This window comes from Peromyscus maniculatus, chromosome 4 (genome assembly GCF_049852395.1).
Source record: "Peromyscus maniculatus bairdii isolate BWxNUB_F1_BW_parent chromosome 4, HU_Pman_BW_mat_3.1, whole genome shotgun sequence".
Classification (NCBI taxonomy): Eukaryota; Metazoa; Chordata; class Mammalia; order Rodentia; family Cricetidae; genus Peromyscus; species Peromyscus maniculatus.
This window is the reverse complement of record NC_134855.1, coordinates 107,610,972-107,634,227: the sequence shown is the minus strand read 5'-3', so window position 1 is coordinate 107,634,227 and position 23,256 is coordinate 107,610,972. Positions and strand designations below refer to the sequence as shown.

At 47.6% G+C, this 23,256-nt stretch overlaps 1 protein-coding gene across 7 annotated transcripts in view; it reads right to left on the bottom strand.

Annotated features, from left to right (window-relative positions):
* Positions 1 to 10,924: 10,924 nt before the first annotated feature.
* The window catches only part of Sirpa (signal regulatory protein alpha), a 39,126-nt gene continuing 26,794 nt past the window's right edge, over positions 10,925 to 23,256 (bottom strand). For 4 of the 7 annotated variants that reach the window (XM_076570624.1, XM_042276222.2, XM_076570627.1 and 1 more), the window contains 3 exons: positions 22,331 to 22,355; positions 15,618 to 15,669; positions 10,925 to 13,247 (listed from right to left, as the gene is read on the bottom strand). In XM_076570624.1, coding sequence (XP_076426739.1) covers positions 12,990 to 13,247; positions 15,618 to 15,669; positions 22,331 to 22,355 — 335 coding nt within the window. In that variant the 3' untranslated portion in view covers positions 10,925 to 12,989. The remainder of the gene's footprint in view (positions 13,248 to 15,617; positions 15,670 to 22,330; positions 22,356 to 23,256) is intronic. The other 3 variants (XM_076570626.1, XM_042276221.2, XM_076570625.1) reach the window with 1 other exon arrangement.

Here is a 23,256-nt window from a genome sequence, read left to right as displayed (position 1 = left end):
TCTTCCCACTGATTTCCGTAGTGGCGGTACCACTTTGCAACCCCACTGACAGCGAATACATGTTCCCTTTTCCCCCCACGCCTTCCACCATGTGTTGCTAGTTGTTTGTTGATCTTTGCCGTGCTGACTGCGGTAAGATGAAATCTCAAACTTGTTCTGATTTGCATTGCCCTAATTGCTAGGAATGATGAACGTTTTTTGGAGCTATTCCTTAGCCATTTTTCCCTATTTTGTTAACTCTTGTTCAGATCCCATACCCACTTTTAGAATGGGTCATTTTTTTTCTAATTCTTCATTTTTGGAGTTCTTTATATATTCCGGATATTAATCCTCTGTCAGATGTATAGCTGGCAGTGATTCTCTCCCATTCTGTGGGTTTTCTCTCCACCCAGTTGATTGCTTCTTTAGCTATGAGGAAGCCTTTTAGTTTGATGAAGTCCCACTTGTCCATTGTTGGCCTTAATTCTTGGGCAAACGGAGTCCTGTTCAGAAAGTCTCTTCCCACACCTGTATCATAATATGTGGTGCTCTCTATGTTTTCTTCTAGGAGTTTCAGGTTTCAAGTTTAGATCGTCGATCCACTTGGAGTTAGTTTTCATAGAAGGTGATGGATAGGAGTCTAATTTCACTCTCCTGTTTGTGGACACCAGTTTCCCAGCACTGTTTATTGACGATGTTTATTTTTAACAGCTTATGTTTTGGCATCCTTGTCAAATATCAAGTGGCTGAAGGGACATGGACTCTGTTTGGCTCTGTGGTTTTGTCTCACTGGTCTGCATGTGTATCATCTCACCAGTACCATATTACTTTTCCTCCTGTGGCTCCTTTAATAGGCCTTAAGGTCTGGAATGGTAATCCCTTCAGCATTGTTCTTTCTCCTCAGGATTGTTTTAGTTATCTGTGGTGTTTTGTGGTTCCAAATAAATTTTAGCATAGTTTTTCTCTTTCTGTGAGGGATGAGATGGAATTTTGATTGGGATTGCATTGAATCCTTGACTAGTTTTTTTGAAGTTGGCTATTTTCATAACGTTACCCCTATCAATCCACGAGCAAGGATGTCTTCCTCTTTTCTAATGTCTTTCTCTGTCTTTTTCCACAGAGGTCTACAGTTTACATTGTAGAGGTCCTCCTCTTCCTTGGTTAGGTTTATGCCTAGATATTTCATTTTCTTTGAGGCAATTGTGAAAGAGCATACGCCCATGATCTCCTTCTCTGTATGTTTGTTGTTGATGTATAGTAAAGTTATAGATTTGTGTGGGTTGATTCTTTGTCCTACCACATTGATGAATTGATTTATCATTTCTAGAAGTTTTCTGGTGGAATTTCTGGGCTCTCTAATGCACAGTGTCATGTCCTCTGCAAATAGGGATACTTTGACTATTTCTTCCCATTTTCCTATCCCTTTAAGTCCTTCCTCTTGTCTCACTGCTCCATCTTGTGCTTCCAGTACAATATTGAAAAGGAATGGAGACTGGGCATCCCCACCTCATTTCTGACTTCAGTGGGATTATGTCAAGTGTTTTTCTATTTAGGATGATGTTGGCTGTGGGTTTCTAAGAACCTTTATTGTGTTGAGGCCTGTTTCCTCTAGCTCCACATTCTGTAGGTCTTTTTTATCATGAAGGCATGTTGGACCTTGTCCCAGGCCTTTTCTGCAGCTATTGAGACCATCATGTGACTCTTGTCTTTAAATTCATGTATGTGGTTTATAACATTTATTGACTTTTATATTTTAAACCATCCCTGCATTTCAGGGATAAAGCCAACTTGTTCATGGTGGATAATCTTTTTGATGTATGTCTGTATTCTGTTTGTGAGTATTTTATTGAGGATTTTCAAGTCTATGTTCATAAGGGATGTTGACCTGTAGTTTTCCTTCTTTTGTTCTTTCTTTACCTGGTTTGAGCATTAGCATGGTATAAGGAGTTTGGGAATGTTCCTTTTGTTGCAACTTTAAAAAAATTTTTTTTTGAATAGTGTAATAAGGATTTGATATAGATCTGCTTTGGATGTCTGGTAGAATTTTGCCATGAATTCATCTGGTCCTGGGATTTTTAAAGGATTTTTATTACTACTTCAATCTCCTCACTTGTTAAGGATCTGTTTAGGTGGTTGACTTCTTCTTGGTTTAATTTTGGTGGTTTGGTTAAATCTAAAAATTCTTCCATTTCTTTTAGATTTTCCACTTTAATGGAGTACCGATTTTTAAAATATCCCCTTATAACATTTCGAATTTGTTTAGAGTCTGTTGTAATGATTCACTGATCAGTTCTGATTCTGTTTATTTGGGTCCTCTCTTTCTTTCATTTGTTTAGTGGGCCCAAAGGTCTGTCAGTCTTGTTCATCTTCTCAAAAAGAGAAGTACTTAGATTTGTTGATTCTTTGTGTTGTTTTCTCCTTTCTATTTCACTGATTTCTGCTCTAATTTTTATTATTTCTTACCATTGACTAGACTTGGATTTTTTTTCCAACTCTTTGAGTTACATACACCATTGAGCCATTTACTTGTGCTCTTTCTGGGTTTTGTGGGTTTTTTGTTGTTTGTTTTGTTTTTTGAGTCAGGATTTCTCTGAGAAACCCTGGCTGTCCTAGAACTAGCTCTACAGGCCAGGCTGGCCTCGAACTCATAGAGATCCACCTGCCTCTGCCTCTCGAGTGCTGGAATTAAAGGCAAGTGCCACCACCACCTGGCTCTTTATGTTGTTGTTGTTGGTGTGTGTGTGTGTATGTGTGTGTGTATGTGTGTATGTATGTGTGTGCATGTATGTGTGTGTATGTATGTGTGTGTGTGTGTGTGTGTGTGTGTGTGTGTGTGTGTGTGTGTTTTAATGTAGGCACTTAGAGGCATAAACTTCCTCATATGACTGCATTTAATGTGTTCCAGGGGTTTTGTCGTGTTGTGTCTTTACTTTCATTTAGTTCCAGGAAATTTCTTATTTCTTTCTTGATTGCTCCTTTGATGCATTCATCGTTCAGTCATGAGTTCATGTCCATGAGTCGATGTGTTACTAGGTTATTTTTTCTCTCTTACTGTCCGTTTTCTTGCATTGTGGTCAGCCTGTATACAAGGAGTGATTTCAATCTTTTTGAATTTGTAAAGATTTGCTTTGTATTTAGGATGTGGTCTATTTTAGAAAAGCTTCCCTGGGGTGATGAGTAGAATGTATATTCTTTGGTGTTTGGGTAGACCACTCTATAAATATCTGTTAAGTCTATTTGATGCTTGATGTCAAATAATTCTGTTGTTTCTCTATTTTTGTTCAGAGGACTCACGTATTAGAGAAAATGGGGTGTTGGTATCTCTTACTATTAATGGCTTGGTGTTAATCTGTGTTTTTGAATTCAGTACCAGGTGTTCTTACAAAACTGTATGCTCTAGAATTTGGTATATATATGTTCAGAATAGTAATGGCTTCTTGGTTAACTGTTTCCTTGATTAGAAAGGAGTGTCCCTCTTTATCTCTTGTAATTAGTTTTATTTGAAGTCTACTTTGTCAGATGTTAGGATAGAAATGCCTACTTGATTCCTGTTCCCATTTGATTGAAGTACTTCTCCATCCTCTTCCTCTAAGGCAGTGCCTAACTTTAAAACAAAGATGTCTTTCTTTTAGATAACAGATAGATGGGTTTTGTTCTTGATCCATTCAGTCAGCCTTGGCCTTTTGATTGGAGAATTGAGGTTATTGACATTTAATGTTATTATTGAAATGTGTGTTAATTATGATCATTGTGTCATTGACTTTTGGTGTTATTTGTGTCCACATTCTCTCTGTTGGGCTCATTCATCTTTTCAATCTGAATGAACATTTCCTATATTTTCTTTGGGTTTGGTTTGTTCACTATAATTTTTTTCAAGCTGTTTATGTTGTGGAAAGTTTTTCTTTGCCCTTCAATCATGGCAGAATGTTTTTCTGAATATATTAGTCCATGTTGGCCATTAGAAATTTTAGTACTTGGAAGTCATTGCTCTAGACTCTTCTGGCTTTCAAAGTTTCCATTGGGAAGATGTACTTATGGGTTTTTCTTTATATGTGACTTGTGTTTTTCCTCTTGCAGCTTTAATATTGTTTCATTGTTATGTGTACTTAATATTTTAACTATGATTTGTTGTGAGGATTTTCTTTTTTCGGTCTTGTCTATTTGGTGTTCTGTGTGCTTCTTGTATCTGTATAGGTGTGTCTTCCCTGAGTTTGGGGAAGTATTCTCAATGATCTTGTTGGAGATCTGGTCTATGGCATGGAATTACCATCCTTTCTTCTCTCTCATCTATGCCTAGTTTTGAAAGCTGTATTTTTCCTATGGTGTCTCTTATTTCCTGTGTGTTCCTTTCCCGTGATTTAAATTTTTTTTTACATTACTCACTTTGTCTAGATCCTGTACTCATCTTTGAATCCTGATGGTCTACCTTCTGTTTGATTCTCTCTCTTTTTAAACTTTCTTTTTATTTGTTCTTTGTGTCTTTCACATCATGCATCTTGATCCCATTCATCTCCCATCCCTTTGTATCCACCCTCTGCCCTTGCAACCTTCCACTCTGCCAAAAAATAAAAAAAATAAAAATAAAATAAAAATAAAATTTAAGAGAAAGAAAAGAAAAATTTCATCATAAATCTCATCATGGAAGCTGCAGTGTGACACAGTGAGTCATGAAGTAAACCCTTTGTTCATATAACTTTACTTGCAAGTGTTTATTGCAAAGAGTCACTGGTCTGGTTCGAGGCCTCTGTTATAGCATCAATACTGGGCCCTCACTGGGGTTCCTCTCGGAAATCCTGTTGTTGTCCTATGTTGTGGAGATCCTGCTGCTTTGGATCTGCAGAATGTTTCTTCCTGTGCTCCAGCAGATCATAAATGGGATGGATGTTGGAGTGGGCCAACTCATAACCTTGGTTCTGGGCCTAGGTAGTTGCAAGGTTGGCCAGCCCGCCAGCTGTCCCCCATCCTCACCACCAGGGTGAGCTTTCCAGCATTGTCCCGGCTAGATCATCCTTTGCAGTGATAAGCAAGGGGTAAGACTGGTTCTCCTGCTTTCACTCCTCAGGGTTGCTCACCTACACCTACACCATCAGGACCAGTTCTACTGTGTTGTCCAGGCGAAGTGCAGGGGCCACTTTCCCGAGTGCTGCAGCTGGTGAGGATAGGCACAGCTCTCCCTCTCTTACGACCTCAGGGCCAGCTCTTCCACCTGCCACAGGAAGCGAGGGGTGGGGATGGGGTGGGGTGGAGAAATCTCTTCCTAGCCCATGATGCCATATGGCTGATGAGGGACAGGGCCAGATCTCCCAAGTTCATGTTCTCGGGTCTGGTTCACCAGCACCCCAGTCAATAGGGTCAGCTCTACAGTGCTGCCCAGAGGAAGTGCAGGGCCCATTTCCCTAGTGCCTCGGGTGGTGAGGAGGGTCAGCTCCCTCATCTGCCACAGGCAGTGAGGGGCAAGGGGTGAGGGGAGGCATCTTTTCCCCACCCATGCCCTATATGGCAGATGAGAGGCGGGGCCAGATCTCTCACCCAAGCCCCTGCCAACAGGGTCAGTTTCACTGTGCTGCCCAGATGAGGCACAGGGCCTGCTTCCCAGAGTGCTGCAGCTGGTAAGATCTTTTATCATCATCATCATCATCATCATCATCATCATCATCATCATCATCATCATCAATTTGAGACAGGGTTTCTCTGTGTAGCCTTGACTGTCCCGGGACTTGCTTTGTAGACCAGGCTGGCTTCAAACTCTGCCTCCCGAGTGCCGAGTGCCGAGTGCCAGGATTAAAGGCATGCGCTGCCGCCGCCGCCGCCACCACCACCACCGAGCTCTGCTTGATTCTTTCTGCTGGTACGGCTTTCCTTTGAGTTTTCCAGTTACATCATTGGGTTTTTCAGTTTCGCCTTCATTTCAGCTCAAGTCCTTTTCAATGTCACTGTCAAATCCTTCGTCGTCATTATCATTTCCATCTGCCTTATGCTTGTGGGTTTTTAATTTTTTTTCCATCACTCGGGTATTTATATTCACTAAGTCCTTCCTCTTTAATTTCTTGTTTTTATTCATTGAAAACTTTTTTTCCCCATACAATATATTCTCATCACGGTTTTCCTCTCCTCCAAATCAACGCTAGTGCAAATAGTGGCACAAACATTGTGGGAGTAACCAGCCACTCTCTGCTTGGATTCAAGTCCTGCTCCATGAGATGGAACTTGGGCCTGACACTGCTTGGGTGCCCAAGAACTTGAGACTGGATAGGCCACAGGCCTACAGGAAAACCAAATACTGGTGTTATGCTAAAACCTAGCAATAAAATTACTCCTGAGATTATTCTGCCATACCCATCGATCAGTACCTTTTTCAGCCATCTTCAGAGAAGCTTCCTCTTGTGGTAGATGAGATCTAACAGAGAACTACAACTGGTCAATCTTCAGAATGGAAGATTCTGGAACATTCAGTCCTTTCTCCTTAATTCCACAGTGTATGTGTGTGTGTGTGTGTGTGTGTGTGTGTGTCCGTCCTCTTTAAACTCCTTGAATTCTTCATGAAATTTATGATTATTCTTTTAAATTCTCTGTCCTGGGTTCATGTAGAAAATTCTCATTGGCAGACATTTGTACAGCAGGAGGGTGTTTTGAAGAGAATATGTTGGCTTACTCTTTTGATTATTGTTATTTTTGTGATGAGATATGGGCATGTGGAATTTTCTTCTTTACTTCTTAGTCTATTAGGTACAGAACAGGTTGGGGCTGAATAGAGGATATTGGGTGGGTGGAGATGTTGAGCCTAGGGGTTGGAAATGGCTTGGGTGGAATGAATCAGGTACATGAAAGGGACTGGCAGTATGTGCTTCCTGGTCTAAGCCTAGGCTGTGGGGTAGATTTGGCTTGATGGAAAGGTTGGATATTGCATGGGAGGGTCCTGTGGGTTGGGGAATAGATAGGACAGGTCTTGTCCAAAGCCTAGACATTGTAATTCAGGCAGGGATAGGGGTGGTTGTGATAAAGGCATGAATGGGGGGCCAAGGGGACTCACTTGGCTAGACCCTGGAGAAGGAAGTGGTATCTGACTGGGTAGGATGGTTGTAAGAGATAGAGATCTGTAGGGATGTTATGGGTAGGGAGGATCTTAGTGGAAGCCTATATTGGCTGTAATGGAGGCAGGCATGGTTAGATTAGGTTAGGTCATTAGATGTGAGACCCAGGCTAGATCTGGCAGGTTAGGGAGGAAACATTGATAGAGAAGTCAGTGAGACTTCCTGGGCTAGACCATGGAGGTAGATGTGGAAAGATTTATTATTGAGTTTTAGTAGTTCTTTATATATTATATATATATATATATGTATATATATACATACATATATATATACATATATATATATATATATATAATCTCTCAGCAGATACATGACTTATAACTATTTTCTTGTAGTGAATAGGTTGACTTTTTATTCTGGTAATAGTGTCCTTTGTAGAATGTTACTGTTCATTTTTTTCTTTTGACATAAGATCTTCCTATCTACTCCTGACTGTCCTGTAACTCACTATGTAGACCATGATGGACTCAAACTCAAGGAGACCTGCTTGCCTCGGCCTCCCAATGTTAAGATTAAAGTCTTATGCCATGATGCCTAGTAAGTTATTAATTTTGATGAAGTCTAACTTGTGGTTTTTATATTTTTGTTGTCTGGAGTTTTGTTATTATATCCAAAAACATCACTGTTATATCCAGAGTCATTAAGCCACCTCCTACGTTTTCTTACATGAGCTTTATAGTGTCAGCTCTTACATCTGAGTTTTTTGTGCATTTGGATTTTCGTATATAGTGTTAGCAAAGTGAAAATCTTATTTTAATAATTTATTTCTCTAAAATCTATTATTTATTTGTTTTATGTGTATGAATATCTTGTCTGTATATGAGTATGTGCACTACATTCATGCTTGGTGCCCATGGAGGTCAGAACAGGGCATCGAATCCCCTGGAACTGGAGCTACTGATCACTGAGAACTGAACCTGAGTCCTTTGCAAGAACAAGTGCCCTTAACTGTTAGGCTGTCTCCAGCCTCAACAATATGTCTTTTATTTAGTATCATGTTTAAAATAGAAATTCAAATATTTATTTTTATGTCCTTTAAAATGTTTCCTGAGTTTATTTGAATATAGTTGTATTCTTTCATCCTGTTTTCCATGTATAGCTTCAGCTTCCCAAGAAGAGGCACCAAGGGTTTAAACAAGTGTCACTGGCTCCCTGCCAGTTGGGAAAATGTACCCAGGACCATGGCAAATGACAGAGAAGCTCAGTGGGAAAAGTTAGGGGGACCAGGGCTTGAATCTGATTCTTAGCCTAACAGCTAGGGCCTCTTAGTGTTCCTAAGATGCCAAGTCAGCTTCAAACCATGTCCTTTCTCTTCCTTCTTCCTTTCTTCCTGTCCATCCATCTATCCATCCATCCATCCATCCATCCATCCATCCATCCATCCACCCACCCATCCATCCATCCATCCACTTTCCCATCCACCCTTTCATCTAGCAATCCATCTACTAATTCTCCATCCTCCCACCCTTTTATCCATTCTCTCACCCCTCAAACAATTATTTGTTGGATGCTGTCTAGGGGCTGGTCATGGGAATCATGTTAAGGAACATATTCCAATACCCTACTTGCAATCAGGCAGTTCCCAGGGCACTATAGAAAGAGGGATGCTATCAACCAACACAAATCCATGAGTAATTACAAACTACAATATGGGCTCCAAAGAATCGCTGGACACTTATGACATGTCTAACAAATGAACTAGGCCCACTCTCCTACTTGGAGGGCAAGTAGAAAGTGGGTGTTCCGGGCAGAGCAACCCTGTACAAAGACCCTGTGGCCCATGTTCAAAGCTGTCAGGAGGCTGATTGCCAGTGTGGCGGGGGTGGGGGTGGGGGGTGGGGTGGATGGAGAGAATAACATGAAAGGGAGGGGCGTGCAGCTCTGATGGGGGCCAGTACCTGCTGGGGAGGCTGGGTCTGCCTGGATCTGGCTCCCCTGCACAATGTGACTCACCCTTACTCAACTTTTAGATCTCAGCTTGGGGATTTCCTCTCTGGGAAGCGGCTTTACCTCGTGTAGGCTTAGCAAAGTCCATCTATTTTCATCTAATAAGAAAAAGTATGCCAAACTTAGAAGTAAGGCAAAAGGAGGGGGCGTTTCTCCTATCGCCACAGTAGAGCATGGTTTAAACACACTACTGAAAGATTAGTTAGTCCTGACAAGGAAGACACCTGAGTTTGTTTCTGCCATTTGACTAGGGACCCGATTTTATAAAGTTATGATATATGCCCGTTTGTTGATTTTGTCTGGGTGAGGGAAAATAGCTTGTTTAGCAAGAAAGATAACTCTTGAAGTCTGGTTTATCACCTTGGGGACTATAAACCAGTTATATCTCTAACTTGACATTTCTTTCTCACATCCCTTCATAAAAGCCTGTGGGCATCCATTTCCTCTTGGCAGCAGGGCTGACCTCGCACAGGGGCCCCTTGCTCCCTGGCTGATGTTCTCATTCCGTATGCTGGCCACGGGCAGTCACAGCAGTGCTCTGTTAGGACGGCTAGCGGCCCTCACTTCCTCCTGCCCCATGAGCTCATCTGGGTGTGGCCCGCTTTCGTCAACACGGCATTCTCAGAATTTTGCAAAAGGCCTGGTTCCCAGCAGGAGCTTGAGAAATAGTTATGAACTCATTAAGTGATCTGGAGTTTGTCGCTTTACCTCCCTGAGCCACATTTTCCTTTCTGTGAAATGGACACCACAGCACGCATCTGCCAAGATTCCATGAACAGAAGAATGCAAGAGATCACGAGAATCTCAGGCACACGGCATTGCTTAGATATGTCTCCCCAAAGGCGTATGTGTTGAAGGCTTCATTTCTAGCTGGTAGATGAAATCAACGGGAGGGGATGGACCATGAGGACTATGACCTAATTAACAGGCTATTCCCGATAGTCATAATTTGATGGCATTATTGGGAGGGGGTGGGAACCGAGAGATGGGGCCAGGGTGGAGGAAGCATGTCCCTGGAGGCATGTCTTTGAAGGGTATGCCTTGTCCTTCTTCTGGCTTCTTCCTGGCTGCCGTGAGGTCAGGACCCTCTGTGGACACGTCCCTCCTCCATGGCCATGCTGTCTTGCCACAGGTCCACAGGAGTGGGGCAGCTAAACACAGATAGAATCTCTGAAGCCTAGCACATTATTTTCTCAGGTGTTTTGTCGGTGACAAAAAGCTGGCTAACGCATGAGGTGGACCAAGGCCTCCCTTATTCTAGGGCCTGGGCACTAAAGATGGGAGATGAATTTCTGGGGTGGGGAGCTCATGGTCTGGTTGAGAGGACACCAAGCCACAGAGGGAACTCAACATCGGTTCCTGCCCTGACTTCCTTCGATGATGGACTGTGATGTGGAAGTGTAAGCAAAATCAACCCTTTCCTCCCCACGTCACTCTTGGTCACAGTGCTTTACCACAGAAAGAGAGAGCCTAAGGCAGAGGTCATCATCCCCTCTGTGCAGGCGGAGAGGACCAGCCCAGCGCCCAGTGCAGACCTGCCATGTAGCACAGGGTGTTCCTTCCTTTCATCCCCAAGGAACCCTGGCAGGGACTCAATTAAACCCCATGGTACAGCCAAGGTCCCTGAGTAGCAGGTGATGGGTGAAGTGTACAAATCCCCACAAACTGAAGTCGTGGAGAAAGGCTAAAACCCCATGTCTGCATTTCCAGTACAACCAACGCTGCCATGACTCCCGCCGAGCCGAGAGGACAGAACCTTTACATCTGTAAGGCCTGGAGCGGACCAAGTTATACAGAATGTTTTGAAGCCTTGGCACAGTCCAGCCTCACCTCCAGCTCCAGGGGACAGGTAACTGGTAGACTCTAAGGACAGGGGCCCAAAGACAAAGATGCAATACCCAAAGGCATCATTGTTACCCAGAAATCTTTATTACAAAAATATTTTGCAAGCCAAAAATTTTAAGTTGCAACTATGTACAAAATGGGGCCTGTTTCCTTCTCATCTGGTCTACAGATAAACTGGAATCCCATTCCTCTCACAGGGCGCATTTCACCTCTTCCTTGTACCAGGGTTCCATATGGGGGTTTGGGGGCCCTCTAGGCTACCTGGCTAAAGCTATAACTATACACCTTCCCTGCCTCATTCCCTTTCTCCCTCCAAAAAAACTTAAGACAAAGCTAGGATGTCAGCGAGAGGCCATCCTCTTAACTGGTCTATACAGCTGTGTGTGTACTCACGTGTGCCGGCAGAGGGGAAGGGAATGGAGGCCTATAAACCAACCCTTTGGAATTAAAAGGCAGCCCAAGAAGATGGCAGGGCCACCATGGGTCCCAGATGCCAAAGACAAGTTCTGGTTGGCTGGCTCAGTGCTTCCAACACGGCCTATTGGCTCAGCTAATTCCTGGATGCCATCATGGGAAGTATCAGGTCACCAACCCTAGAGAGCTGGGTCCTCCTTGCTGTGTTCCTGACATCCTCCCATCACACCTATAGAAGCAGGTAGGTTGGTTCAGCTTCCTACTTGAACAGCCCGAGCCAGGGATCCCCAGGGATCAGGGACATTAGTGCCTCAACTTGCTGAGCTACATTAAGTTAAGACCAGACAGCCAGGGTTGTAACATCCGCTTGCCATGGGCCCAGCCAGGCCCCGGCATCCAGTTTGAAGGATGTGGGTCAACCAGAGCCTCTGCCCGGACTCCCTAGCCAGTGACAGAGGGGTGGTCCGCCCTGGCTCACAGCTGTGTCGTCACAGGTACGATCAGGTTCGGTCCCAGTGTGATCCTGCTGAGGCGTGACGGCAATGATGGACTCCTCCTGCATTGATTACCTCAGAGTGCGGGAACACGGGCGGCTGGCTGAGCGTCCCTTCCCTCTGCACGCCTCTGCAGTGCTTGTGAGTGAAGGAGGCTGTCACTGACCTCCTCCCCTCAACGTGGAATGGCCGACATTAGGTCAGCCCTGGGTCAGACGAGGCTGCACTTACCACAGCAGCCGTGGAGGCAAAGGGCCAGCCAGCCATGTGGCTTCGTAAGAACAGGGCCCGGTTCGTCCCACTGAGGCTGAATGCCTGAAAGTAGCAGCTGAGGGATCCCTTTTGGTCCTCAGAGTTCTGGGAAATGGAGAAAGATCTGTTACTGCTTTAAGAAAATCCTTCCAGGACAAGAAACTGTTAGACCTCAGACTTCACAAGACCCAACCATTCAACACACGACGAAGAGCCAGGATGCTGCTGCTGTTGTTTTAAGAAAAAAAAGAAAATAAAAAAAATAAAAAAAAGAAACCCAACAACAACGAAACAGCACAAATCAAATTTTCTAACACCTTAGCTTCAAGACTGCACAGTTCACATTTCTCAATAATTTACAGGTGTCCACAGAGTGCTGCTGCTGAGTTAGTGCTAGCTGGAGGAAGCAAGCTGGGACTGGGAAGGAGGTGGGGCCACACTGAACATGCCCAGGGAGTCTCTGCTGGTCTAGGAGGAGAGGGTTCCTTCTCCCCCAGGGCTAGTCAGTCTGGCAGGTGGGAGGCCAGCACTGTTGGCGGGAAAACTTGCTGTCTCCTGATGTGGTCTTCCACGGAGGGGGCAGTTGATCTACAGGGATTCTTGCCCCAAAGCCCAAGTTGGGTGGAGGTGGGGGCGGGGAGCTCTTCTCCACACAGGAGACCAGGCTCTGGAGCAACAAGGAAGCAACCTGGAGTCGCCAAGGTCAGGATCCAGACCCACGTGTGATGGGCCGAGGCACACTTCTTGGATTCCAGGCAGCTTTCTCCAGTCCCCCCTCTGGTTCTGCCCTAGAAGTGTTGGAGAGCCAAGGAGGGAAGACAAAGGCCACCCTTACTCTTGGTCCTAGGACCTGTTCCACCTGGCCTTCTAGGGACAGGACTGGCTGGCTGGTTGTCCTCATCATGGCCACTCCATGTGGGACAAGAAATCTTGTGGATACGGGCCCTAGGGCCGACCACAGTCCCGTTCACTTCCTCTGGACCTGGACACTGGCATACTCGGAGAAGGACGGCTCAGGCTTGGGGGCTGGCTGTGCCCGGCTAAGGTGGACCATGTCCAGGTCGGCATAGGTGAGGGTATCCTCTGGCCTCGGCACTTTGCCTGTCTCAATGCTCGCATATTCTGTGTGGTTGTTGGGCTCGGGGGCCCGGGGGGCGGGCTTCTTCTCTTTGGGCAGATTCAGGTCTGCATACGTGATGTCGTTGATGTCATTTGTGTCCTGGATCTAAAAGACACAGAGAGGAAGTCATTCTGGAGCCCTAGCTTGCTCACCCATCAATTGACTACAAGGTCTGCCGGCCACTTTGCCAATGGACTCAGTCTTAATTCAGGCCCGTCTCCTGCCAATGTGATTTTATTCCCAGACTTTCTCCTTCCAATCCAGCTTTCTCCACCCAGAGCCTGGAGGGTCTTCTGAAATACTAGGGCAGTTATCTCATATCCCTGTTTCATGTCACCTCCTTCTTTCTAGGTGGAACTATCTGCAGCTCTCTTCTCCCCTTTTCTGGGTCTTTTCCTTGGCCTGGAGTACTCGCCCTCACTTCTCTTTGGAAGAGACCCAGTGCACCATGGACAATTCTGCTCTAGCCTGCTCCATCCTAAGCTACGTCTCGGCCCTCAGTGCCTCTGGCTGGGCCCAGAGCCCCTCCGAACTCTTCAGCTCACATCTCCCTATCACTGCATCTACTACCGAAGACTATGTCTGTTTCATGATCTTAGTGAATGTGATCTCTGAGGAGATAGGGAAAACTCCTCCAGTTACATGTCTATTCCACAACCTTTTTGTTTTGTTGTTTTGTTTGTTTGTTTTCAGACAGAGTTTCTCTGTGTAGCCCTGGCTGTCCTGGAACTCACTCTGTAGACCAGAATGGCCTCAAACTCACAAAGCTCCACCTGCCTCTGCCTCCCGAGTGCTGGGATTAAAGACGTGCGCCACCACCGCCTGGCTTATTCCACAGCTTGTTACTGGGCATTTGTTACACTGCAGACAATGCTAGCACAGAGGTCCAATCCATGGTGACGGGATGGATGGATGGATGGAAGGATGGATAGATGGAAGGATGGGTGGATGGAAGGAAGGAAGGATGGATGGATGGATGGATGGAAGGATGGATGGATGATGGATGGATGGATGGAAGGATGGATGGATGGAAGGAAGGATGGATGAATGGAAGGATAGATGGGTGGATGGAAGGATGGATGGATGGATGGAAGGATGGATGGATGGATGGATGGAAGGAAGGAAGGAAGGATGGATGGATGGAAGGAAGGAAGGAAGGATGGATGGATGGAAGGAAGGATGGAAGGATGGAAAGATAAATAAATAGTCGGGGGCACGGGTGACCAGATGGCTAGAACCACATAGTCAGAGTCATTTCACTTTGGCTTGACTACAACTCTGCTCAGGAAGAATTACTGACCCTATTTTACAGGAAAAAGAGTGACCTAGGGAGATGAAAATTCAATAATTTGGGCTAAGTCACTTAGTTGGAGCCTAAAGTGGTGGACTTCCCATATTGTGAATGCCTCTACCCTGAGCCCTGCATGTACTCACTGTTGTCTGGGAAATCATGAATGAACTGGTGTCCCTCCCTGGCAAGGTATGGTGGCTGGCCCTGGGAACCTAAGGCAAAGGTCTGCCTGTTCCCGGGGAGAAAATCGGCCACCTTGCTCTAGGACCGGACACCGAGCTGCATCCTCAGTAAGTTTGGAATGTGAATTTCTACAGGCTGCAGTAACCACTTCTCACCACCATGTTTTACCCAGAAGATTCCACAAGGAAGCTCGAAAACAAAGTAACAGGGGGAAAGGAAATCTCGCTGCCATGATTAGAAATTGTTTTAGGTTTGCTGATTACCACTCAGCGCATGCCTAGGGCTGGCAGGGGCTGGGACAGCAAACCAAGAGGTCCCGGCCTCCAAACACCTTCTCTCTCCCAGCCTGGCTCTGTCGTCAGCAGATTATGTCTAAAGTGGTGTCGGCTGCCTTGGGAATGGCAGGAAAGCTGGTTCTTTCATTCCAGGTCCAGGACGGCACTTGTCTTGTAACCAGGCTCTGAGGAACCCTGTGTGCCCGGAGCTGACATGATGGACAGAGGCAACAGAGCTCAGCGGTCTGGGATATACACTAATGATGCTGCCTATATCAATCTCCTTATCAATGGGGGGAGGGGGAGGAGCTACCAGGTCAAGGGAGGTGCCCTTGTAATCCAGGTAATTAGTGACTCGGCTTTTCCTCCTCCACAAAGGCAAGAGAGGCCATGGCTGGCAGGGAAGAGCCAGGCTCCAAGGGGGTAGAAGTGAGCTGCTGATGGTGAGGCGAAATATTCAACACAAAGGAGGCTGCAATCTGACTCCAGGGCATCGGTGACTTGGGACACACTGCCCTTGGTAGCCCCTGGAATTGTGCAAGGGCTAACAATGAACCCAGCAGTCCCCAGACTCTTTGGAGCAGAGAGAAGGGTGCAGAGGACTCATGGGTGATTCAGTAATGCACAGATCCTCCCTACCCCCAGAGTCTTAATTTAGAACTGGATCCGCAACTCCGGCTGAAGCAAGGAAATCACACCCCAAGTTTCCCAGGAAGGGCAGCTCACCAAAGACTGTACCTGGGTTATTTCCCTGGCATTCTTCTCAGGCTCATGCAACCTAAAACGGAAAGAGACACAGATAAAAATATCTATCTCAAGAGCTTATGCAAATCAATCAGAATAACATCCAGGCCCTACTTCCTACATGGGCCGGGGAGGGACCGTAACTGCTTATCAAATGTCTGGACACAGGAGCCGGACTCACTGAGGGAATTCTAAACAATGCACACTCACTTCTTAAAAAGCCTCTGCTGGAAGGATCTTTAAGACTGATACTGGGAAAGGTATTCGGAGAGGAAGGTGGGATGAGGAGACACGTCCATGAACTGCTGTGGGGGAGGCAAGCTGGGGCTATCCTTTGGGAAGTAGTGGACAAACCATGAGCAGTGATAATATCCCATCTTTTGAACTGTGACTACCTTTCTGTGGGATTTAATATACAAAGGCATGTGCCCTGGACAAGATGTGGAAGTGAATTCACATCCTGGTACTCTGCAATGGGCAGTGGTTTGGGGAAATTAGCATAAACCAAATCATTTTGTGTTCACAAAGCAGATGAGAAGTTTCCATTTGACTTTTGTGGTGCTGGGGATGCGACCCACTGTCTTGTTCATGCTAATCAAGTGGCATATCTGAGTCATGTCTCTAGTTCTAAGAGATTTTTGTTAAGTGGCAAATGCTTTCATTAAACGAAGTGAAAAATCAAGTCTCTAGGAAGTATCCTTGATGAAAACGTGTGGAAAACTGGAAAGAAAATGAAAACAGCAGTGGCCTTCTGAGTATCTTTCTTTGTTTTAGTGTCCCATATTTCCCAAATGTTATACGTATACCTATGTAGTGCCGCTAAAAGAAAAGGAAGAGGAAAGATCAAAATGCCTTGCTTAATAAACAACAATAACTGTTCATGCCCCTGATCCTGCCATCAGAACCCAGGCTGGGCTCAGTGGAGGGTCACGGTGAGGGTGATAGGCAAGCTGGAGCCACCGGCTCCGCCGGGGTTACATCATCATCAAGCCAGAGACTCGGGGCACGTGAGCGTGCAGAATGTCAGAATGAGCAACGGGGCTTGTCGAGCAGGGTTTTTGATGGAGCTGTCACGAGTGCCTGGATCATAAAGTGTCCCAGGTGGCCAAACAGTCCTCCGGGGTCCAGGACACAACTGATAGGAGGTCATGCCACTCTCTCCCCGGTCACCAGCTCCCACCTTCTGCGGCCTCCACTGCTTGTTTGGCCCACATTCAGTCACCACCGTGTTCAGACACCCCCGATCCCCGCCATGGTCTGCCCTGCCTGATCCCTTCACCACTCTTACTCAGTCCCACATCTGCACACTGACTATGCATGAGGGCTGCGGCTGCTTTGCATTTTCTGCCTCAGCAGTAGCCTTGGGTGACTCCGTTCTATTGCTGTGAGGAAATACCATGACCAAAGCAACCTGGAGAGGAAGCGGTCTGTTAGAGGTATGCCTCCTCATCACTGTTAGCGCGGAAGGAAGTCGGGGCAGGTACTCAAACAGGGCAGGAACCTGCAGGCAGGAGCTGCTTACTGGCTTGCTGCCCCTGGCTGGCTCAGCCCACCTTCTTATAGAACCCAGGACCACCAGCCCAGGGATGGCAGGCACCACCCACAACGGGCTGGACCCTCTCCCATCTATCACTAGTTAAAGAAATGCCTTCCAGGCTTGCCTATACCCCAGTCTTATGGAAGCGTTTTCTTAATTGCGGTTCCCTCCTCTCAGATGACTTGAGTTTGTGTCAGGTTGACAAAAACTAGCCAGCACGGGCTCCCTACTACTTTTTCTCTTGGTTAACGTGTAAGCATCCTTTTTAAGACCTAGTTGTGTTTCCTCTCTGGAAGGCTTCACCAAGAGTGCTCAAGTTGGTGGGACCACTTCTCTGTGACAACCTCACATCTTCAGTGCTGTTTTCTGTTCCTCCTTGCCAGGCTGTCTTACCACACAGGCGGAGGCACCCAACCTTGAAGCTAGCACCGGTCAAACAGCCCCAAGGCCTCTGCACAGACAACTCTCCCTTCAGATCTTTGAAATCCCATTTGAACACTTTTCTTTGGAGATGGGGGTCTCACTGTGTCGCCCGAGCTGGCCTTGAACTTGTAGCGATCCTCTCGCCTCTGCTTCCCAAGTGCTGGGATTAAAGGCATGCACCACTGTGCCCGGCTGAAATCCTATTTTAAACCACCTTATCTGAACCTTCACAGAACGTCCACACTCTGTCCTCAGGAGACCATCCCTTTCTCTCAGAGCAGTATTCAACACTGTGAGCATTTGTCCACTCTGTTTTAAAATATGGCACCATCATTACTCATCCTGGGCTCAGACTAGAGTGGGGTGTATCCTGGATTCCTCTCTTCAGCACAAGGTGAACCGGCCATCTCCAAAAGCGACATCAAATTTGTCCTCTTGGTCACCTTATGTCACTGGTCCCAGGTCTCCAGGCTGTGGAAATCCCTGGTTTCCCTGCCTCCATTTCTTGCTTTTATAGTGCATAAGTAAAAGCCAGGCATGTTGGTTCATCCCTGTATCCCAGTACTAAGGAGACTGAGGCAGGGAATTCAAGTTCAAGGCCTGCCTGGATTACATACTGAGACCCCCATCACAAAACAAAACAAAAAGGAAGGGGGGAGGAAGAGGAGGAGGAGGAGGAAGAAGGAAGATGAGAAGGAAGGAGAAGAAGAAATGATGTTTCTGTACAGAACCCTTACTCTAGTGTAGTCCACCTCCATATCCTGACTGGTGAGGCTGTGCATAGCCTGCTCCTGACCCCTGCTGTAGGTGTCCTCCTTTATGCTCTGGCTAATCTAGTCCTGTCCACACCCCTGCCTCAGGGCCTTGGCATTAGCTACTCCTTGTCTAGTGTACTTCTGCTCCGACAGCTCCACGCTAGAGCTTCTCGTTCACTAGCTGTCTTCCAAATGTTGCCTCCTTAAGGAAGCCTTCCCTGATCACCCCCTTGTTCTGCCTCATCTTACCTTTTCCAGCTCTTGCTGCCCATTGATTATTAAGCTTGTAGTTTGCATGGTAAGCTGCCTCCCAGGGGACGATGAAACCATAGCACCTAGTCCTGGGCTAGCTCAGGGCTTATACTCCCTCCATAAATGCTTGCTGAATGAATGGGTGAGTGTTGTTTCACTGAATTCCCCCAAGTCTGCCTCCAAGCTGAGCTCAATCCAAACAAATAAATGAACGACTGGGGTAGTCCTGGTATCCCGAGAATAAATGTGGTGAAATGTGTCGCATTTAAACAATGGCCATCCAAATGAACCCCAGTGTCCAATAAAAGAGCAGGCAACACTCTTGTGTGGGTGGGGGTAACAGTGTTCTGCCTGTATGTCAGAAGGCTGGGCCCGTGGCCAGCCAGCAGCCCGGGAGCCCTTTGAGTTCAAAGGCGCAGGATCCCCGTCACCCTCTCTGAGGTGCTAGGCTTTCTTCTACACCAGCACCAGTGTCTTTCAGCAAGTATTTGATCCCATGCTGGGCCAGAGCCACTGCTGCCCAGGAAACCACCATTAAGGCTTGCTACCCACCATCACTTTGGTCTAGGGACATGAAAGGAGCTAGTGATTTAGCTCCCTGGGTAGGCTCACACTGGAATGGTATGAAAGGACAGAAAACGTCCCGCTTCTCTGGAGGAAGAAACAGATGGCGGGAGGCAGCCGAGCATCAATGGGGACATGCAGGTGTCAGTACAGGCAATCCGGCACAGACCTGGGGCAGCTCGGCATTTCGTTGACTTCTCAGATCCTGGCCGCCTCAAGCACAGGAAGGGGACTATAATAACCCCCTGAGACAGGGGCTCCCAAAGGGTGGCAAAGGGAGTCGGGATCAGAGGCTCAGCTTTGGTCTGTGTTTGAACAGCTCCCAGGCGTCAGCCTCACTCAGGTCTGGGAACCACTGTCCTTCGACAAGGATAGGAATAGAAACTCACAACCACCAGGGGGGTAATATGAGTAAAGGGACAGATGGGCCTTGGGACACAGTAAGTGCTCACTGGGCAGACGCTGTGGTGGCTGCTGTCAATCCTATAATGCCACTTTTTCTTCTAGAACTGCAGTGTAACCAAGTAAGACAAGTGAGAAACAACAACAACAACAGACTGGACAGCCGCCCCTGCGTGGGAGAAGGGGCTTCAGGAGCTCAGAGCTCACAGGCACTGCGGCGGTGGGGGATGACGATCATTCAGGCATTCTTTCACTCGGCGAGCCTTTATGAAAAATTTATCCCGTCCCAGGGATGGCACCGAGAGCAAGAGCTGCTGGCTGTGAACAGGAGGGACACAGTCCCTGTGCTCAAGAGATATATATGGTCAGGAAAATGGAGACAGGCTGGAGCTACTTCACACGGACCGGGATGTGCATGCTCACAGCAAGGCTCCTGATCTAAGAGGAAGCACTGGCCTCACTGCGGAAGACTAGGAGGGGACCAGGTGAAAGGAAGATGCCAACTCCAGCTGCTGTGGCGCACAACTCCAGAGGCACCGTTCACAGGACCCACTGTGTCCCCATATCCTTTAGAGCCCCTGAAGGGCACATGTGTGGAAGAGGCCAGTGTGAATGGGCTAGGAGGAGAGCCGGGGCCCCGTATGTGGCACGAGAGAAAAGAGAGAAGCCAGTGGGAAGCCTCAAGGTTGGCCAGAACTCACAGTGTGAAGGCATGGAGGCCGGGCCATAAGGCCTTTGGACTTAACCTTGAAGGCCCACACAGCAACTGCAGGTCTCTGAGCAGAGGAGAGAGACGAGCCTTGTCCTTGGGAAAGACTGTACCAGGTGAAGGAATGTGATGAGCAGAGGGAGGGTGACTGGACAGGATTCCTGAGGGTGGTGTGGGTGGTACATTGATGAGCATGTTCAGGGGCGGAGGCTGGAATGCTGGGCAGGGTCAGGGGAGACCAAAACAGGAGGCAAGACTCATCCCAAGGGCACTGTGCCCTCTCTCAGTGGGCAGACAGAGGCAGATTGAAGCTCCCTAGAGCCCATGGAGGTAGGAGAGGCTCCCCTGCTGTGCGCAAATTCCCATTACGGATGGTCCTCCAGCCAGGACGGGCTCCTCACTGTCCCCAATGTGAGGTGTCCTTGACTCTACATTCCAGCAAGCCCTCTTGGCTCCGTCTTTAGAATACAACCAGAACCTGACCACGTCTTAGCCCACACTCCACCTGGCCTAAGCCTTCACCATCTGCTTAGACCACCGCAGGCATTTCCTCATTAGCCTTTTGGCTTCCACCTCGCCGGTTGCCTAGCTTCTACACACGGAGAAGGCGAGTGATACTTGGAAAACAAAAGCTAGATCACATCTCTCCATGGAACCACCCGGGTCCTTCTACAGTCACAGGCTCTACAGTACTGGCTTCCACTCCGGACCCTCCGCTCAATTCTGAACTCCAGAAGGAAGGGAAAGAGACAGAGAGAATGATGGAGGAAGGCAGGAAAGGCCGGCACAGCTCATGTGATGGCACAGCCTCACGGGGACCAACACGAGGCCCTTGCAGCACACTGGCACACTTACACAACAGACTATGGGGTGCTGTCCTACTCTGCAGGAGAGCACCAGGGCCCGTCTCACAAGCAGCCAGAAAAGCCTTTCTCCAAAAGGGCTGACCCACACTTGGCTGCCCGGATCTCCTCATCCCTTGGCTTCCTGTGTCCCTGTCAGTCAGGCCTCCCCACTCCAGGCTCGGCTCCACCTGTTCTTGTCCACGCATGCTAAGCCTGCCCCAGAGCCCCTGGCTTCAGGTCCCTGCTCACCTGCCTCTTCAGAGGCTGTGGCTTCTTCTGCCTAAGCCATACATGGCCACCCATCCCTGCTGTGTGGGAGCCACCATACTCCGGATGGCTGTGTTTCCATACTCACTTCTTCCCCAAGTCTGAGCCTCGATTGTACCTCAGCCCCTAGAGCAGAGCTCTGCAATAAATCCCCTTGAACATAAACAGCTGCACTAAGGTGTCCTGTGATGTCACCACCTGAGTTCCTGAGCAGGCGGTGACCTCAGAAGGACTCCCTTTACCACCCTAGCAGGTCCTCAGGCTACATCCTAGTGAGGTGCTTGGCAGAAGGAAGAAGGGCAACATGACTAAGTGCTGGGGAGATGAGTCCAGTGGAGTGTGCAGGATTTCATGACCACAGAGGGCACAGGGAAGGATGCTACCCCCAACACTGTCACTGGAGATTAGGCAAAGACCTCGAGCTACCAATTCGAATGTGTCCTGAAACCTACTCCTTTAAGGCAATAATCAAAAACAGTCCTGGCAAGCAGGGTACAAGAGAGAAAGGAAGATGGACTGGTATGAGCGAGGGTTGGTGGTTTATAGTATTTTGGGGTCTGTTAGACAACTAAGGAAAAGGGGGGGCAGTCTGAGCGGATGGGCCAGTGGGTCAAGTGCCTGCTGTTCAGATCTCCAGAACCCGCATGAAGTCAGAGGAGGCAGCTGAAGTCTCTCTGTAATCCCAGCCATCCTAAGGGGAGATGGGTGATGAAGACAGGAGCGACCCCAGTTCATCGGCGAGCTAACCTGGCCTACAGAGTGGAACCGGAGGCCCGATCTCCAGGTGGAGGCAAGGACCAAGGTATTCGCTGCGACCTTCAAACGCATGCCGAGGCACACATTCATGAACATGTTCACAGTCGCGAACACAAACATGTGCGCCCACACAGATTTAAAACAAATGTTACTACGATAGTGTCCTGGCCCACGGATGTACTTACCTTGTGGAAGAAGTTGACCCCTTGGCTGGAAGAGAGAAAGAAAAGGTGGTCATTTAACCAGAAACAATTTGCAGTGTAACGTCCCACATCTCAGGGACGTGGGGAGAGTTAGCTCAGGGAAGGCCTAATGCCAAGCCAGTTTATGGTCTACCCTCATCCACCATCTTCCAGGGAAAAGCCAGAGGGCTAAGCTAGGCTACTGCATCCCTCTTTTGTAAGATGCCAAGCAGTCCCACATAGCTTTCAGCCTCAGAGGGCCCAGGTGGCTTCCTATTCTCTGCTGGGGTTCCACCTCCATTCAAGCATGTAACTTTGGCAGACCCCCACTGTTGGAGAGTAGATCCAAGCAAGAATTTGAGTTGGGGAGCAGGTGTGAACCCCAGGGTGGGTCACTTCCTGTTTCTGAACTTCTTTAACTCACAGGGCTAGCCATGGCATCCATTATTCACCCATTCTCACTTTCCAAGAAAGCAGCTGTCTGCTTCAGTGTTTTCAGGTCTGTGGTGCAGGAAGGGCACCCCACAGATTATCTCTGGGGGATTACATTGTATCTGCAGCAGTCTGATCCCCATTTCGTTATAAAATCGCAACTAAAAAGCAGCATATGCACTGTGCTGGGCTCAGCACTGCACTTTGCACGGGCCACCCAAGGATGATGAGCTCAGGCAGCCGGGGGCAGCAGACTGGGGCTTCCCAGGAGCTGGATCTGCAGGCGAGCAGGTGCAGAGGGGGCTGCAGCCAGCATGCCACATCTGAATGGGGGGTACTGGAGCCAAGCACTGGGCACAGCCATCTTTGGGAGTCCAAGGACAGAGACTGTCCTCATTTTAAACCAGACAATGGTATCTTCCCAGACCCACAGAGCTGGTAGGTAAAATGGGGTCCTTCCCCTAGAATGTAGCCATGATAGGGAAGAAGGGGTGACT